Genomic DNA, 21,223 nt, shown 5'->3' with positions numbered 1-21,223 from the left:
AGAGACAGATACACACCTCAGGGTTAGAGACAGATACACACCTCAGGGTTAGAGACAGATACACACCTCAGGGTTAGAGACAGATACACACCTCAGGGTTAGAGACAGATACACACCTCAGGGTTAGAGACAGATACACACCTCAGGGTTAGGGACAGATACACACCTCAGGGACAGATACACACCTCAGGGTTAGAGACAGATACACACCTCAGGGTTAGAGACAGATACACACCTCAGGGACATATACACACCTCAGGGTTAGAGACAGATACACACCTCAGGGTTAGAGACAGATACACACCTCAGGGACAGATACACACCTCAGGGTTAGGGACAGATACACACCTCAGGGACAGATACACACCTCAGGGACAGATACACACCTCAGGGACAGATACACACCTCGGGGTTAGAGACAGATACACACCTGAGGGTTAGAGACAGATACACACCTCAGGGTTAGAGACAGATACACACCTCAGGGACAGATACACACCTCAGGGACAGATACACACCTCAGGGACAGATACACACCTCAGGGACAGATACACACCTCAGGGACAGATACACACCTCAGGGTTAGAGACAGATACACACCTCAGGGTTAGAGACAGATACACACCTCAGGGTTAGAGACAGATACACACCTCAGGGTTAGAGACAGATACACACCTCAGGGTTAGGGACAGATTCACACCTCAGGGTTAGGGACAGATTCACACCTCAGGGTTAGAGACAGATTCACACCTCAGGGTTAGAGACAGATACACACCTCAGGGTTAGGGACAGATACACACCTCAGGGACAGATACACACCTCAGGGTTAGGGACAGATACACACCTCAGGGACAGATACACACCTCAGGGTTAGAGACAGATACACACCTCAGGGACATATACACACCTCAGGGTTAGAGACAGATACACACCTCAGGGTTAGAGACAGATACACACCTCAGGGTTAGGGACAGATACACACCTCAGCGTTAGGGACAGATACACACATCGGGGTTAGAGACAGATACACACCTCAGGGACAGATACACACCTCAGGGACAGATACACACCTCAGGGACAGATACACACCTCAGGGTTAGATACACACCTCAGGGACAGATACACACCTCAGGGTTAGGGACAGATACACACCTCAGCATTAGGGACAGATACACACCTCAGGGTTAGAGACAGATACACACCTCAGGGACAGATACACACCTCAGGGACAGATACACACCTCAGGGACAGATACACACCTCAGGGTTAGAGACAGATACACACCTCAGGGTTAGAGACAGATACACACCTCAGGGTTAGAGACAGATACACATCTCAGGGACAGATACACACCTCAGGGTTAGGGACAGATACACACCTCAGCGTTAGGGACAGATACACACCTCAGGGTTAGAGACAGATACACACCTCAGGGACAGATACACACCTCAGGGACAGATACACACCTCAGGGACAGATACACACCTCAGGGTTAGAGACAGATACACACCTCAGGGTTAGAGACAGATACACACCTCAGGGTTAGAGACAGATACACACCTCAGGGTTAGAGACAGATACACACCTCAGGGTTAGAGACAGATACACACCTCAGGGTTAGGGACAGATACACACCTCAGGGACATATACACACCTCAGGGACAGATACACACCTCAGGGACAGATACACACCTCAGGGTTAGAGACAGATACACACCTCAGGGACAGATACACACCTCAGGGTTAGGGACAGATACACACCTCAGGGACAGATACACACCTCAGGGACAGATACACACCTCAGGGTTAGAGACAGATACACACCTCAGGGTTAGAGACAGATACACACCTCAGGGTTAGAGACAGATACACACCTCAGGGACAGATACACACCTCAGGGTTAGGGACAGATACACACCTCAGGGACAGATACACACCTCAGGGACAGATACACACCTCAGGGACAGATACACACCTCAGGGTTAGAGACAGATACACACCTGAGGGTTAGAGACAGATACACACCTCAGGGACAGACACACACCTCAGGGACAGATACACACCTCAGGGACAGATACACACCTCAGGGACAGATACACACCTCAGGGACAGATACACACCTCAGGGTTAGAGACAGATACACACCTCAGGGTTAGAGACAGATACACACCTCAGGGTTAGAGACAGATACACACCTCAGGGAAGAGACAGATACACACCTCAGGGTTAGAGACAGATACACACCTCAGGGTTAGGGACAGATACACACCTCAGGGACATATACACACCTCAGGGTTAGAGACAGATACACACCTCAGGGTTAGAGACAGATACACACCTCAGGGTTAGAGACAGATACACACCTCAGGGTTAGAGACAGATACACACCTCAGGGTTAGAGACAGATACACACCTCAGGGTTAGAGACAGATACACACCTCAGGGTTAGAGACAGATACACACCTCAGGGTTAGAGACAGATACACACCTCAGGGTTAGGGACAGATACACACCTCAGGGACAGATACACACCTCCGGGTTAGGGACAGATACACACCTCAGGGACAGATACACACCTCAGGGTTAGAGACAGATACACACCTGAGGGTTAGAGACAGATACACACCTCAGGGTTAGAGACAGATACACACCTCAGGGACAGATACACACCTCAGGGTTAGGGACAAATACACACCTCAGGGACAGATACACACCTCAGGGTTAGAGACAGATACACACCTCAGGGTTAGGGACAGATACACACTTCAGGGTTAGGGACAGATACACACCTCAGGGTTAGAGACAGATACACACCTCAGGGACAGATACACACCTCAGGGACAGATACACACCTCAGGGACAGATACACACCTCAGGGTTAGAGACAGATACACACCTCAGGGTTAGATACAGATACACACCTCAGGGACAGATACACACCTCAGGGACAGATACACACCTCAGGAACAGATACACACCTCAGGGACAGATACACACCTCAGGGTTAGAGACAGATACCCACCTCAGGGTTAGAGACAGATACACACCTCAGGGTTAGAGACAGATACACACCTCAGGGACAGATACACACCTCAGGGTTAGAGACAGATACACACCTCAGGGACAGATACACACCTCAGGGTTAGAGACAGATACACACCTCAGGGATAGAGACAGATACACACCTCAGGGTTAGAGACAGATACACACCTCAGGGTTAGAGACAGATACACACCTCAGGGTTAGAGACAGATACACACCTCAGGGTTAGAGACAGATACACACCTCAGGGTTAGAGACAGATACACACCTCAGGGACAGATACACACCTCAGGGTTAGGGACAGATACACACCTCAGGGTTAGAGACAGATACACACCTCAGGGACAGATACACACCTCAGGGTTAGGGACAGATACACACCTCAGGGACAGATACACACCTCAGGGACAGATACACACCTCAGGGACAGATACACACCTCAGGGTTAGAGACAGATACACACCTCAGGGTTAGAGACAGATACACACCTCAGGGTTAGGGACAGATACACACCTCAGGGTTAGAGACAGATACACACCTCAGGGTTATAGACAGATACACACCTCAGGGTTAGAGACAGATACACACCTCAGGGTTAGAGACAGATACACACCTCAGGGTTAGAGACAGATACACACCTCAGGGACAGATACACAACTCAGGGTTAGGGACAGATACACACCTCAGGGACAGATACACACCTCAGGGTTAGGTACAGATACACACCTCAGGGTTAGAGACAGATACACACCTCAGGGTTAGGGACAGATACACACCTCAGGGTTAGGGACAGATACACACCTCAGGGACAGATACACACCTCAGGGTTAGGGACAGATACACACCTCAGGGTTAGAGACAGATACACACCTCAGGGACAGATACACACCTCAGGGACAGATACACACCTCAGGGACAGATACACACCTCAGGGTTAGAGACAGATACACACCTCAGGGTTAGAGACAGATACACACCTCAGGGACAGATACACACCGCAGGGTTAGAGACAGATACACACCTCAGGGACAGATACACACCTCAGGGTTAGAGACAGATACACACCTCAGGGTTAGAGACAGATACACACCTCAGGGTTAGAGACAGATACACACCTCAGGGTTAGAGACAGATACACACCTCAGGGTTAGAGACAGATACACACCTCAGGGTTAGAGACAGATACACACCTCAAGGACAGATACAAACCTCAGGGTTAGGGACAGATACACACCTCAGGGCTAGAGACAGATACACACCTCAGGGACAGATACACACCTCAGGGTTAGGGACAGATACACACCTCAGGGACAGATACACACCTCAGGGACAGATACACACCTCAGGGTTAGAGACAGATACACACCTCAGGGTTAGAGACAGATACACACCTCAGGGACAGATACACACCTCAGGGTTAGGGACAGATACACACCTCAGCGTTAGGGACAGATACACACCTCAGGGTTAGAGACAGATACACACCTCAGGGACAGATACACACCTCAGGGACAGATACACACCTCAGGGACAGATACACACCTCAGGGTTAGAGACAGATACACACCTCAGGGTTAGAGACAGATACACACCTCAGGGTTAGAGACAGATACACACCTCAGGGTTAGAGACAGATACACACCTCAGGGTTAGAGACAGATACACACCTCAGGGACAGATACACACCTCAGGGTTAGGGACAGATACACACCTCAGGGACAGATACACACCTCAGGGACAGATACACACCTCAGGGACAGATACACACCTCGGGGTTAGAGACAGATACACACCTGAGGGTTAGAGACAGATACACACCTCAGGGTTAGAGACAGATACACACCTCAGGGACAGATACACACCTCAGGGACAGATACACACCTCAGGGACAGATACACACCTCAGGGACAGATACACACCTCAGGGACAGATACACACCTCAGGGTTAGAGACAGATACACACCTCAGGGTTAGAGACAGATACACACCTCAGGGTTAGAGACAGATACACACCTCAGGGTTAGAGACAGATTCACACCTCAGGGTTAGAGACAGATACACACCTCAGGGTTAGAGACAGATACACACCTCAGGGTTAGAGACAGATACACACCTCAGGGACAGATACACACCTCAGGGACAGATACACACCTCAGGGACAGATACACACCTCAGGGACAGATACACACCTCAGGGACAGATACACACCTCAGGGTTAGAGACAGATACACACCTCAGGGTTAGAGACAGATACACACCTCAGGGTTAGAGACAGATACACACCTCAGGGTTAGAGACAGATTCACACCTCAGGGTTAGAGACAGATACACACCTCAGGGTTAGAGACAGATACACACCTCAGGGTTAGAGACAGATACACACCTCAGGGTTAGGGACAGATACACACCTCAGGGACAGATACACACCTCAGGGTTAGGGACAGATACACACCTCAGGGACAGATACACACCTCAGGGTTAGAGACAGATACACACCTCAGGGTTAGGGACAGATACACACCTCAGGGTTAGGGACAGATACACACCTCAGGGACAGATACACACCTCAGGGTTAGGGACAGATACACACCTCAGGGACAGATACACACCTCAGGGTTAGAGACAGATACACACCTCAGGGTTAGGGACAGATACACACCTCAGCGTTAGGGACAGATACACACATCAGGGTTAGAGACAGATACACACCTCAGGGACAGATACACACCTCAGGGACAGATACACACCTCAGGGACAGATACACACCTCAGGGTTAGATACACACCTCAGGGACAGATACACACCTCAGGGTTAGAGACAGATACACACCTCAGGGACAGATACACACCTCAGGGTTAGGGACAGATACACACCTCAGCGTTAGGGACAGATACACACCTCAGGGTTAGAGACAGATACACACCTCAGCGTTAGGACAGATACACACCTCAGGGTTAGACAGATACACACCTCAGGGTTAGGGACAGATACACACCTCAGGGACATATACACACCTCAGGGTTAGAGACAGATACACACCTCAGGGTTAGAGACAGATACACACCTCAGGGTTAGAGACAGATACACACCTCAGGGTTAGAGACAGATACACACCTCAGGGACAGATACACACCTCAGGGTTAGGGACAGATACACACCTCAGGGACAGATACACACCTCAGGGACAGATACACACCTCAGGGACAGATACACACCTCAGGGTTAGAGACAGATACACACCTGAGGGTTAGAGACAGATACACACCTCAGGGTTAGAGACAGATACACACCTCAGGGACAGATACACACCTCAGGGTTAGGGACAAATACACACCTCAGGGACAGATACACACCTCAGGGTTAGGGACAGATACACACTTCAGGGTTAGGGACAGATACACACCTCAGGGTTAGAGACAGATACACACCTCAGGGTTAGACAGATACACACCTCAGGGACAGATACACACCTCAGGGACAGATACACACCTCAGGGACAGATACACACCTCAGGGACAGATACACACCTCAGGGACAGATACACACCTCAGGGTTAGAGACAGATACACACCTCAGGGTTAGGGACAGATACACACTTCAGGGTTAGGGACAGATACACACCTCAGGGTTAGAGACAGATACACACCTCAGGGTTAGAGACAGATACACACCTCAGGGACAGATACACACCTCAGGGACAGATACACACCTCAGGGACAGATACACACCTCAGGGACAGATACACACCTCAGGGACAGATACACACCTCAGGGACAGATACACACCTCAGGGTTAGAGACAGATACACACCTCAGGGTTAGATACAGATACACACCTCAGGGACAGATACACACCTCAGGGACAGATACACACCTCAGGAACAGATACACACCTCAGGGACAGATACACACCTCAGGGTTAGAGACAGATACACACCTCAGGGTTAGAGACAGATACACACCTCAGGGTTAGAGACAGATACACACCTCAGGGACAGATACACACCTCAGGGTTAGAGACAGATACACACCTCAGGGACAGATACACACCTCAGGGTTAGAGACAGATACACACCTCAGGGTTAGAGACAGATACACACCTCAGGGTTAGAGACAGATACACACCTCAGGGTTAGAGACAGATACACACCTCAGGGTTAGAGACAGATACACACCTCAGGGACAGATACACACCTCAGGGTTAGGGACAGATACACACCTCAGGGTTAGAGACAGATACACACCTCAGGGTTGAGACAGATACACACCTCAGGGTTAGAGACAGATACACACCTCAGGGTTAGAGACAGATACACACCTGAGGGTTAGAGACAGATACACACCTCAGGGTTAGAGACAGATACACACCTCAGGGACAGATACACACCTCAGGGTTAGAGACAGATACACACCTCAGGGTTAGAGACAGATACACACCTCAGGGTTAGAGACAGATACACACCTCAGGGTTAGGGACAGATACACACCTCAGGGACATATACACACCTCAGGGTTAGAGACAGATACACACCTCAGGGTTAGAGACAGATACACACCTCAGGGTTAGAGACAGATACACACCTCAGGGTTAGAGAGAGATACACACCTCAGGGTTAGAGACAGATACACACCTCAGGGACAGATACACACCTCAGGGTTAGTGACAGATACACACCTCAGGGACAGATACACACCTCAGTGACAGATACACACCTCAGGGACAGATACACACCTCAGGGACAGATACACACCTCAGTGACAGATACACACCTCAGGGACAGATACACACCTCAGGGTTAGAGACAGATACACACCTCAGGGACAGATACACACCTCAGGGTTAGAGACAGATACACACCTCAGGGTTAGTGACAGATACACACCTCAGGGTTAGAGACAGATACACACCTCAGGGACAGATACACACCTCAGGGTTAGGGACAGATACACACCTCAGGGTTAGTGACAGATACACACCTCAGGGTTAGAGACAGATACACACCTCAGGGACAGATACACACCTCAGGGTTAGAGACAGATACACACCTCAGGGACAGATACACACCTCAGGGTTAGGGACAGATACACACCTCAGGGTTAGAGACAGATACACACCTCAGGGTTAGAGACAGATACACACCTCAGGGACAGATACACACCTCAGGGACAGATACACACCTCAGGGACAGGGCCAGATACACACCTCATCATGTTGTCTGCCACACATCCCCACGGTATTGTACCCTGGTAGCATGCTGTCCCACACATCCCCACTGTATTGTAACCTGGTAGCATGCTGTCCCACACATCCCCACAGTATTGTAACCTGGTAGCATGCTGTCCCACACATCCCCACAGTATTGTAACCTGGTAGCATGCTGTCCCACACATCCCCACAGTATTGTAACCTGGTAGCATGCTGTCCCACACATCCCCACAGTATTGTAACCTGGTAGCATGCTGTCCCACATCCCCACAGTATTGTAACCTGGTAGCATGCTGTCCCACATCCCCACAGTATTGTAACCTGGTAGCATGCTGTCCCACATCCCCACAGTATTGTAACCTGGTAGCATGCTGTCCCACACATCCCCACAGTATTGTAACCTGGTAGCATGCTGTCCCACATCCCCACAGTATTGTAACCTGGTAGCATGCTGTCCCACACATTCCCACAGTATTGTAACCTGGTAGCATGCTGTCCCACACATCCCCACAGTATTGTAACCTGGTATTATCATATATCACACATCCCCCCCAGTATTGTAACCTGGTAGCATAGTGTCCCACATCCCCACAGTATTGTAACCTGGTAGCATGCTGTCCCACACATCCCCACAGTATTGTAACCTGGTAGCATGCTGTCCCACACATCCCCACAGTATTGTAACCTGGTAGCATCATATATCACACATCCCCCCCAGTATTGTAACCTGGTAGCATGCTGTCCCACATCCCCACAGTATTGTAACCTGGTAGCATGCTGTCCCACACATCCCCACAGTATTGTAACCTGGTAGCATGCTGTCCCACACATCCCCACAGTATTGTAACCTGGTAGCATGCTGTCCCACATCCCACCAGTATTGTAACCTGGTAGCATGCTGTCCCACATCCCCACAGTATTGTAACCTGGTAGCATGCTGTCCCACACATCCCCACAGTATTGTAACCTGGTAGAATGCTGTCCCACACATCCCCACAGTATTGTAACCTGGTAGCATGCTGTCCCACACATCCCCACAGTATTGTAACCTGGTAGCATGCTGTCCCACATCCCCCCAGTATTGTAACCTGGTAGCATGCTGTCCCACATCCCCCCAGTATTGTAACCTGGTAGCATGCTGTCCCACATCCCCACAGTATTGTAACCTGGTAGCATGCTGTCCCACATCCCCACAGTATTGTAACCTGGTAGCATGCTGTCCCACATCCCCTCAGTATTGTAACCTGGTAGCATGCTGTCCCACATCCCCACAGTATTGTAACCTGGTAGCATGCTGTCCCACACATCCCCACAGTATTGTAACCTGGTAGCATGCTGTCCCACACATCCCCACAGTATTGTAACCTGGTAGCATGCTGTCCCACACATCCCCACAGTATTGTAACCTGGTAGCATGCTGTCCCACACATCCCCACAGTATTGTAACCTGGTAGCATGCTGTCCCACATCCCCCCAGTATTGTAACCTGGTAGCATGCTGTCCCACATCCCCACAGTATTGTAACCTGGTAGCATGCTGTCCCACACATCCCCACAGTATTGTAACCTGGTAGCATGCTGTCCCACACATCCCCACAGTATTGTAACCTGGTAGCATGCTGTCCCACATCCCCACAGTATTGTAACCTGGTAGCATGCTGTCCCACATCCCCACAGTATTGTAACCTGGTAGCATGCTGTCCCACACATCCCCACAGTATTGTAACCTGGTAGCATGCTGTCCCACATCCCCACAGTATTGTAACCTGGTAGCATGCTGTCCCACATCCCCACAGTATTGTAACCTGGTAGCATGCTGTCCCACATCCCCACAGTATTGTAACCTGGTAGCATGCTGTCCCACATCCCCACAGTATTGTAACCTGGTAGCCTTGGGTGTTGTTCTGATTCCCGAACAGAGGGGCTCCAGGATCTCCACAGGTGGTATGACTTGGATCTAAAACAGACAATTAATAATACTATAGAAATTACAACTTATTCTACTTATTCCAAGTATATAAAACTATAAGCAGCACATTTGACTTGGTGGTCAATCTAACTTTCAATTTACATATTTGTAAATATTATATTATTATATTATTATATTATTATATTATATATATTATATATTATATATTTGTCTGTAGCCAAGTGGGTCGTTTGTACCAAGCGTCTCATCGTATGAGTACGGATTACGTCCCTGTAATCGTTTTTCCATTGTGATCTAAACTGTAAAACAGTGAGCCACCTGATACACACAGCCACTGGTCTGTGTTGGATTGTTGTAGTCAGTAGGTATATTTACAGAGTTCAGACAACTTTTTTAGACTGTTGAATATTGTTTTTATTCTATCCATTCAGATATGTAACATGATGTAAAATATTCCCATTGTTATGTTGATGGGGGCGCTAACACGCCTGCAATATCATTTAGTTGCATCATGTAAACGCTTCATAATGTTGGAACCCCAAACACTCTAAATACACGGTTCTGGTACCGGATGGCTGAGTACCTGGTCAGAGTTGGTTACTGATAGGACCCATTCTGATTGCCTGGTCTGAGTTGGTTACTGATAGGACCCATTCTGAGTGCCTGGTCAGAGTTGGTTACTGATAGGACCCATTCTGAGTGCCTGGTCAGAGTTGGTTACTGATAGGACCCATTCTGAGACCTGGTCTGAGTTGGTTACTGGTAGGACCCATTCTGAGTGCCTGGTCTGAGTTGGGTCCTGAGAGTTGGTTGGACCCATTCTGAGTGCCTGGTCTGAGTTGGTTCCTGAGAGTTGGTTGGACCCATTCTGAGTCCCTGGTCTGAGTTGGGTCCTGATAGGACCCATTCTGAGTGCCTGGTCTGAGTTGGGTCCTGAGAGTTGGTTGGACCCATTCTGAGTGCCTGGTCTGAGTTGGTTCCTGAGAGTTGGTTGGACCCATTCTGAGTCCCTGGTCTGAGTTGGGTCCTGATAGGACCCATTCTGAGTGCCTGGTCTGAGTTGGGTCCTGAGAGTTGGTTGGACCCATTCTGAGTGCCTGGTCTGAGTTGGGTCCTGATAGGACCCATTCTGAGTGCCTGGTCTGAGTTGGGTCCTGAGAGTTGGTTGGACCCATTCTGAGTGCCTGGTCTGAGTTGGGTCCTGATAGTTAGTAGGACCCATTCTGAGTGCTGGTCTGAGTTGGGTCCTTAGAGTTGGTTGGACCCATTCTGAGTGCCTGGTCTGAGTTGGGTCCTGAGAGTTGGTTGGACCCATTCTGAGTGCCTGGTCTGAGTTGGGTCCTGAGAGTTGGTTGGACCCATTCTGAGTGCCTGGTCTGAGTTGGGTCCTGAGAGTTGGTTGGACCCATTCTGAGTGCCTGGTCTGAGTTGGGTCCTGAGAGTTGGTTGGACCCATTCTGAGTGCCTGGTCTGAGTTGGGTCCTGAGAGTTGGTTGGACCCATTCTGAGTGCCTGGTCTGAGTTGGGTCCTGAGAGTTGGTTGGACCCATTCTGAGTGCCTGGTCTGAGTTGGGTCCTGATAGGACCCATTCTGAGTGCCTGGTCTGAGTTGGGTCCTGAGAGTTAGTTGGACCCATTCTGAGTGCCTGGTCTGAGTTGGGTCCTGAGAGTTGGTTGGACCCATTCTGAGTGCTGGTCTGAGTTGGGTCCTGAGAGTTGGTTGGACCCATTCTGAGTGCCTGGTCTGAGTTGGGTCCTGAGAGTTGGTTGGACCCATTCTGAGTGCCTGGTCTGAGTTGGGTCCTGAGAGTTGGTTGGACCCATTCTGAGTGCCTGGTCTGAGTTGGGTCCTGAGAGTTGGTTGGACCCATTCTTACCTATGCAGGATGGCTGTGTGCCGCTCCAGACGCCCTCAGACTGACAGTATCGTCTGGCTGATCCCACCAACACCAAAGGAGGAGAGCAGGAGAAGGAGACTGAGGAGAGGTAGGTGAACCCACGGTCCTCCCTTCTCCCCTGGGCCGGGACACCTGGGTCTCCACAGAACACAGCTAGAGGGGGAGGTAGGGGGAGGGGAGAGGGAAGTGAGGGATGGGTGACGGAGGGAAGGAAAAGTGAGGTTTGAGACGGAGAGAGGGATTAAAACAGAAAGAGAAATAGAGGGAGGGAGGGAATATATGTACGATAGGCTATCGTTATCTGTCGTTATCTGTCGTTATCTATCGTTATATATCGTTACCTATCGTTATATATCGTTTCTATCGTTATCTATCGTTTCTATCGTTATCTATAGTTTCTGTCGTTATCTATCGTTTCTATCGTTATATATCGTTTATATCGTTATCTGTCGTTATCTATCGTTCCTATCGCTATCTATCATTATATATCGTTATCTATCGTTATATATCGTTGTCTATCATTTCTATCGTTATCTATCGTTTCTATCGTTATATATTGTTTCTATCGTTTCTATCGTTATCTATCGGTATCTGTCGTTATCTATCATTATATATCACTATCTGTCGTTATCTATCGTTTCTATCGTTATATATTGTTTCTATCGATTCTTTCGTTATCTATCGTTTCTATCGTTTCTATCGTTATCTATCATTATCTATCGGTATCTGTCGTTATCTATCATTTCTATCGGTATCTATCGTTATATATAGTTTCTATCGTTATCTATCGTTTCTATCGTTTCTATCGTTTCTATCGTTATCTATCGTTATCTATCGTTTTTATCGTTATCTAACATTTCTATCATTATCTATCGTTATCTATTGTTTATATTGTTTATATCGTTTGTTTCATTATCTATCGGTATCTACCGTTTCTGTCGTTATCTATCGTTATCTATTGTTTCTGTCGTTATCTATCATTTCTATCATTATCTATCGTTTCTATCGTTATCTATCGTTATCTATTGTTTCTATCGTTATCTATTGTTATCTATCGTTTCTATCGTTATCTATTGTTATCTATCGTTTCTATCGTTTCTATCGTTATCTATCGTTTCTATCGTTATCTATCGTTTCTATCGTTATCTATCGTTTCTATCGTTATCTATCGTTATCTATCGTTATCTATCGTTTCTTTCATTTCTATCGTTATCTATTGTCATCTATCGTTATCTATCGTTATCTATCGTTTCTACCGTTTCTATCGTTATCTATCGTGATCTATCGTTATCTATCGTTGTCTATCGTTGTCTATCGTTATCTATCGTTTCTATCATTATCTATAGTTTCTATCGTTATCTATCGTTATCTATCGTTTATCGTTATCTATCGTTATCTATCGTTATATATCGTTTCTATCGTTATCTATCGTTATCTATCGTTTCTATCGTTTCTATAGTTTCTATCGTTATCTATCGTTATCTATCGTTGTCTATCGTTGTCTATCGTTATCTATCGTTTCTATCGTTATATATCGTTTCTATCGTTATCTATCGTTATCTATCGTTATCTATCGTTTCTATCATTTCTATAGTTTCTATCGTTATCTATCGTTACCTATTGTTATCTATCGTTATATATCGTTTCTATCGTTATCTATCGTTTCTATCGTTTCTGTCGTTATCTATCGTTATCTATCGTTATCTATCGTTTCTATCGTTATCTATCGTTTGTATCGTTTCTATCGTTATCTATAGTTTCTATCGTTATATATCGTTATCTATAGTCTATATCGTTATATATCGTTATCTATAGTTTCTATAGTTATCTATCGTTATCTATCGTCATCTATCGTTATTTATCGTTTCTATCGTTTCTATTGTTATATATCGTTATATATCGGTATCTATAGTTTCTATCGTTATCTATCGTTATCTATCGTTATCTATCGTTATCTATCGTTATCCATAGTTTCTATCGTTATCTATCGTTATCTATCGTTTTCTATCGTTATCTATAGTTTATATCGTTATCTATCGTTATCTATCGTTATATATTGTTAGCTATAGTTTCTATCGTTATCTATAGTTTCTATCGTTATCTATCGTTATCTATCGTTATATATGGTTATCTATAGTTTCTATCGTTATCTATCGTTATCTATCGTTATCTATCGTTATATATCGTTATCTATAGTTTCTATTGTTATATATCGTTATCTATAGTTTCTATAGTTATCTATCGTTATCTATCGTCATCTATCGTTATTTATCGTTTCTATCGTTTCTATTGTTATATATCGTTATATATCGTTATCTATAGTTTCTATCGGTATCTATCGTTATCTATCGTTATCTATCGTTATCTATCGTTATCTATCGTTATCTATCGTTATCTATCGTTATCCATAGTTTCTATCGTTATCTATCGTTATCTATCGTTTTCTATCGTTATCTATAGTTTATATCGTTATCTATCATTATCTATCGTTATATATTGTTAGCTATAGTTTCTATCGTTATCTATAGTTTCTATCGTTATCTATCGTTATCTATCGTTATCTATCGTTATCTATCGTTATATATCGTTATCTATAGTTTCTATCGTTATCTATCGTTATATATCGTTATATATAGTTTCTATCATTATATATCGTTATCTATAGTTTCTATCGTTATGTATAGTTTCTATCGTTATCTATCGTTATATATCGTTATATATAGTTTCTATCGTTATATATCGTTATCTATAGTTTCTATCGTTATATATCGTTATCTATAGTTTCTATCGTTATATATCGTTATCTATAGTTTCTATCGTTATATATCGTTATCTATAGTTTCTATCGTTATATATCGTTATATGTCGTTATCTATAGTTTCTATCGTTATCTATCGTTATATATCGTTATATATAGTTTCTATCGTTATATATCATAATCTATCGTTTCTATCGTTATATATAGTTTCTATCGTTATCTATCGTTATCTATCGTTATCTATCGTTATCTATCGTTATCTATAGTTTCTATCGTTATATATCGTTATCTATAGTTTCTATCGTTATATATCGTTATCTATAGTTTCTATCGTTATATATCGTTATCTATAGTTTCTATCGTTATATATCGTTATCTATAGTTTATATCGTTATATATCATTATCTATCGTTTATATCGTTATATATAGTTTCTATCGTTATCTATCGTTATCTATCGTTATCTATAGTTTCTATCGTTATATATCGTTATCTATAGTTTCTATCGTTATATATCGTTATCTATAGTTTCTATCGTTATCTATCGTTATCTATCGTTATCTATAGTTTCTATCGTTATATATCGTTATCTATAGTTTCTATCGTTATATATCGTTATCTATAGTTTCTATCGTTATATATCATTATCTATCGTTTCTATCATTATATATAGTTTCTATCGTTATCTATCGTTATCTATCGTTATCTATAGTTTCTATCGTTATCTATCATTATCTATAGTTTCTATCGTTATATATCGTTATCTATCGTTTCTATCGTTATATATAATTATCTATCGTTTCTATCGTTATATATAGTTTCTATCGTTATCTATCGTTATCTATCGTTATCTATCATTATCTATAGTTTCTATCGTTATATATCGTTATCTATAGTTTCTAGCGTTATATATCGTTATCTATAGTTTCTATCGTTATATATCGTTATCTATAGTTTCTATCGTTATATATCGTTATCTATAGTTTCTATCGTTATATATCATTATCTATCGTTTCTATCGTTATATATAGTTTCTATCGTTATCTATCGTTATCTATCGTTATCTATAGTTTCTATCGTTATCTATCGTTATCTATAGTTTCTATCGTTATATATCGTTATCTATAGTTTCTATCGTTATATATCATTATCTATCGTTTCTATCGTTATATATAGTTTCTATCATTATCTATCGTTATCTATCGTTATCTATCGTTATCTATCGTTATCTATCGTTATCTATAGTTTCTATCGTTATCTATCGTTATCTATCGTTATCTATAGTTATCTATCGTTATCTATCGTTATCTATAGTTATATATCGTTATCTAACCATTTGAACACACCAAGCACTGAATATCCAACATGAAACCAATGTGTCTGAAATGTTTCTGTGGAACGTATCTGTGGAACGTATCTGTGGAACGTGTCTGTGGAATGTATCTGTGGAATGTGTCTGTGGAATGTATCTGTGGAATGTGTCTGTGGAATGTATCTGTGGAATGTGTCTGTGGAATGTGTCTGTGGAATGTATCTGTGGAATGTGTCTGTGGAATGTATCTGTGGAATGTGTCTGTGGAATGTATCTGTGGAATGTGTCTGTGGAATGTATCTGTGGAATGTGTCTGTGGAATGTATCTGTGGAACGTGTCTGTGGAATGTATCTGTGGAACGTGTCTGTGGAACGTGTCTGTGGAATGTGTCTGTGGAATGTATCTGTGGAACGTGTCTGTGGAATGTGTCTGTGGAATGTATCTGTGGAATGTGTCTGTGGAATGTGTCTGTGGAATGTATCTGTGGAATGTATCTGTGGAATGTGTCTGTGGAATGTATCTGTGGAACGTGTCTGTGGAATGTGTCTGTGGAATGTGTCTGTGGAATGTATCTGTGGAATGTATCTGTGGAATGTATCGTACAGCAGCTTCAGCTACCAGCACATGTTATGTCCTTATTCCTAGTGGTAGCTCAGATCCTCCCATTCTACTCCAGTGGGGTACTTACGGAAGCACTGTGGTTTATCTCCGTTCCAGACGCCTTTTCCCTGGCAGATGAGCACGGTGGGCAGGGAGAGCTGGTAACCCTGGTTACAAGCGTAACTAACGCTGTTGCCCCAGGTGAAGTCTGTTCCAACCAACTGGCCGTTAGGGATGGGAGGAGGGGTCGTGCACACTATAGCTGGAGAGAGAGAGACAGGCAATATATCAAATCAGATCACGTTTTAATTGTCACATGTTTCATAAACAACAGGTACAGACTACAGGGGAAATGCTTACTTCACAAACAACGCAGAATACAATGAAAAATGTGTAACACGAGGAATAAATACACAATGAACAATGTGCCGGTCCCTAGTCAATGATAGCTTGGCTATATACAGGAAGTACCAGTACCTAGTCAATGATAGCTTGGCTATATACAGGAAGTACCAGTACCTAGTCAATGATAGCTTGGCTATATACAGGAAGTACCAGTACCTAGTCAATGATAGCTTGGCTATATACAGGAAGTACCAGTACCTAGTCATTGATAATGTGGCTATATACAGGAAGTACCAGTACCTAGTCAATGATAATTTGGCTATATACAGGAAGTACCAGTCCCTAGTCAATGATAGCTTGGCTATATACAGGAAGTACCAGTACCTAGTCAATGATAGCTTGGCTATATACAGGAAGTACCAGTACCTAGTCAATGATAGCTTGGCTATATACAGGAAGTACCAGTCCCTAGTCAATGATAGCTTGGCTATATACAGGAAGTACCAGTACCTAGTCAATGATAGCTTGGCTATATACAGGAAGTACCAGTACCTAGTCAATGATAGCTTGGCTATATACAGGAAGTACCAGTACCTAGTCAATGATAGCTTGGCTATATACAGGAAGTACCAGTCCCTAGTCAATGATAGCTTGGCTATATACAGGAAGTACCAGTCCCTAGTCAATGATAGCTTGGCTATATACAGGAAGTACCAGTACCTAGTCAATGATAGCTTGGCTATATACAGGAAGTACCAGTACCTAGTCAATGATAGCTTGGCTATATACAGGAAGTACCAGTACCTAGTCAATGATAGCTTGGCTATATACAGGAAGTACCAGTACCTAGTCAATAATAATGTGGCTATATACAGGAAGTACCAGTACCTAGTCATTGATAATGTGGCTATATACAGGAAGTACCAGTACCTAGGCAATGATAGCTTGGCTATATACAGGAAGTACCAGTACCTAGTCAATGATAGCTTGGCTATATACAGGAAGTACCAGTACCTAGTCAATGATAGCTTGGCTATATACAGGAAGTACCAGTACCTAGTCAATGATAGCTTGGCTATATACAGGAAGTACCAGTACCTAGTCAATGATAGCTTGGCTATATACAGGAAGTACCAGTACCTAGTCAATAATAATGTGGCTATATACAGGAAGTACCAGTACCTAGTCATTGATAATGTGGCTATATACAGGAAGTACCAGTACCTAGGCAATGATAATTTGGCTATATACAGGAAGTACCAGTACCTAGTCAATGATAATTTGGCTATATACAGGAAGTACCAGTACCTAGTCAATGATAATTTGGCTATATACAGGAAGTACCAGTACCTAGTCAATGATAATTTGGCTATATACAGGAAGTACCAGTACCTAGTCAATGATAATTTGGCTATATACAGGAAGTACCAGTCCCTAGTCAATGATAGCTTGGCTATATACAGGAAGTACCAGTACCTAGTCAATGATAATGTGGCTATATACAGGAAGTACCAGTACCTAGTCAATGATAATGTGGCTATATACAGGAAGTACCAGTACCTAGTCAATGATACGTTGGCAATATACAGGAAGTACCAGTCCCTAGTCAATGATAGCTTGCCTATATACAGGAAGTACCAGTACCTAGTCATTGATAATGTGGCTATATACAGGAAGAACCAGTACCTAGGCAATGATAATTTGGCTATATACAGGAAGTACCAGTACCTAGTCAATGATAATTTGGCTATATACAGGAAGTACCAGTACCTAGTCAATGATAATTTGGCTATATACAGGAAGTACCAGTACCTAGTCAATGATAATTTGGCTATATACTGGAAGTACCAGTACCTAGTCAATGATAATTTGGCTATATACAGGAAGTACCAGTCCCTAGTCAATGATAGCTTGCCTATATACAGGAAGTACCAGTACCTAGTCAATGATAATGTGGCTATATACAGGAAGTACCAGTACCTAGTCAATGATAATGTGGCTATATACAGGAAGTACCAGTACCTAGTCAATGATAATTTGGCTATATACAGGAAGTACCAGTCCCTAGTCAATGATAGCTTGCCTATATACAGGAAGTACCAGTACCTAGTCAATGATAATTTGGCTATATACAGGAAGTACCAGTCCCTAGTCAATGATAGCTTGCCTATATACAGGAAGTACCAGTACCTAGTCAATGATAGCTTGCCTATATACAGGAAGTACCAGTACCTAGTCAATGATAATTTGGCAATATACAGGAAGTACCAGTCCCTAGTCAATGATAGCTTGCCTATATACAGGAAGTACCAGTACCTAGTCAATGATAATGTGGCTATATACAGGAAGTACCAGTACCTAGTCAATGATAATTTGGCTATATACAGGAAGTACCAGTCCCTAGTCAATGATAGCTTGCCTATATACAGGAAGTACCAGTACCTAGTCAATGATAATTTGGCTATATACAGGAAGTACCAGTCCCTAGTCAATGATAGCTTGCCTATATACAGGAAGTACCAGTACCTAGTCAATGATAATGTGGCTATATACAGGAAGTACCAGTACCTAGTCAATGATAATTTGGCTATATACAGGAAGTACCAGTCCCTAGTCAATGATAGCTTGCCTATATACAGGAAGTACCAGTACCTAGTCAATGATAATGTGGCTATATACAGGAAGTACCAGTACCTAGTCAATGATAATGTGGCTATATACAGGAAGTACCAGTACCTAGTCAATGATAATTTGGCTATATACAGGAAGTACCAGTCCCTAGTCAATGATAGCTTGCCTATATACAGGAAGTACCAGTACCTAGTCAATGATAATTTGGCTATATACAGGAAGTACCAGTCCCTAGTCAATGATAGCTTGCCTATATACAGGAAGTACCAGTACCTAGTCAATGATAGCTTGCCTATATACAGGAAGTACCAGTACCTAGTCAATGATAATTTGGCAATATACAGGAAGTACCAGTCCCTAGTCAATGATAGCTTGCCTATATACAGGAAGTACCAGTACCTAGTCAATGATAATGTGGCTATATACAGGAAGTACCAGTACCTAGTCAATGATAATTTGGCTATATACAGGAAGTACCAGTCCCTAGTCAATGATAGCTTGCCTATATACAGGAAGTACCAGTACCTAGTCAATGATAATTTGGCTATATACAGGAAGTACCAGTCCCTAGTCAATGATAGCTTGCCTATATACAGGAAGTACCAGTACCTAGTCAATGATAATGTGGCTATATACAGGAAGTACCAGTACCTAGTCAATGATAATTTGGCTATATACAGGAAGTACCAGTCCCTAGTCAATGATAGCTTGCCTATATACAGGAAGTACCAGTACCTAGTCAATGATAGCTTGCCTATATACAGGAAGTACCAGTACCTAGTCAATGATAATGTGGCTATATACAGGAAGTACCAGTACCTAGTCAATGATAATTTGGCTATATACAGGAAGTACCAGTCCCTAGTCAATGATAATTTGGCTATATACAGGAAGTACCAGTCCCTAGTCAATGATAGCTTGCCTATATACAGGAAGTACCAGTACCTAGTCAATGATAGCTTGCCTATATACAGGAAGTACCAGTACCTAGTCAATGATAATTTGGCTATATACAGGAAGTGCCAGTCCCTAGTCAATGATAGCTTGCCTATATACAGGAAGTACCAGTACCTAGTCAATGATAGCTTGCCTATATACAGGAAGTACCAGTACCTAGTCAATGATAATGTGGCTATATACAGGAAGTACCAGTACCTAGTCAATGATAATTTGGCTATATACAGGAAGTACCAGTCCCTAGTCAATGATAGCTTGCCTATATACAGGAAGTACCAGTACCTAGTCAATGATAGCTTGCCTATATACAGGAAGTACCAGTACCTAGTCAATGATAATTTGGCTATATACAGGAAGTACCAGTCCCTAGTCAATGATAGCTTGCCTATATACAGGAAGTACCAGTACCTAGTCAATGATAATGTGGCTATATACAGGAAGTACCAGTACCTAGTCAATGATAATTTGGCTATATACAGGAAGTACCAGTCCCTAGTCAATGATAGCTTGCCTATATACAGGAAGTACCAGTACTTAGTCAATGAT

General features: G+C 43.6%; 1 protein-coding gene across 1 annotated transcript in view; it reads right to left on the bottom strand.

Moving 5' to 3' along the window:
• Positions 1-21,223, bottom strand: part of LOC139555342 (CUB and sushi domain-containing protein 2-like) — a 993,500-nt gene that overhangs the window by 47,181 nt on the left and 925,096 nt on the right. The window contains exons 62-64 of the mRNA XM_071369058.1: positions 16,833-17,006; positions 12,054-12,227; positions 10,130-10,203 (exon numbers count right to left, since the gene is read on the bottom strand). Coding sequence (XP_071225159.1) covers positions 10,130-10,203; positions 12,054-12,227; positions 16,833-17,006 — 422 coding nt within the window. The remainder of the gene's footprint in view (positions 1-10,129; positions 10,204-12,053; positions 12,228-16,832; positions 17,007-21,223) is intronic.

This window comes from Salvelinus alpinus, chromosome 26 (assembly GCF_045679555.1).
Source record: "Salvelinus alpinus chromosome 26, SLU_Salpinus.1, whole genome shotgun sequence".
Lineage (NCBI taxonomy): Eukaryota > Metazoa > Chordata > Actinopteri > Salmoniformes > Salmonidae > Salvelinus > Salvelinus alpinus.
This window is presented reverse-complemented; position numbering and strand designations above follow the sequence as displayed.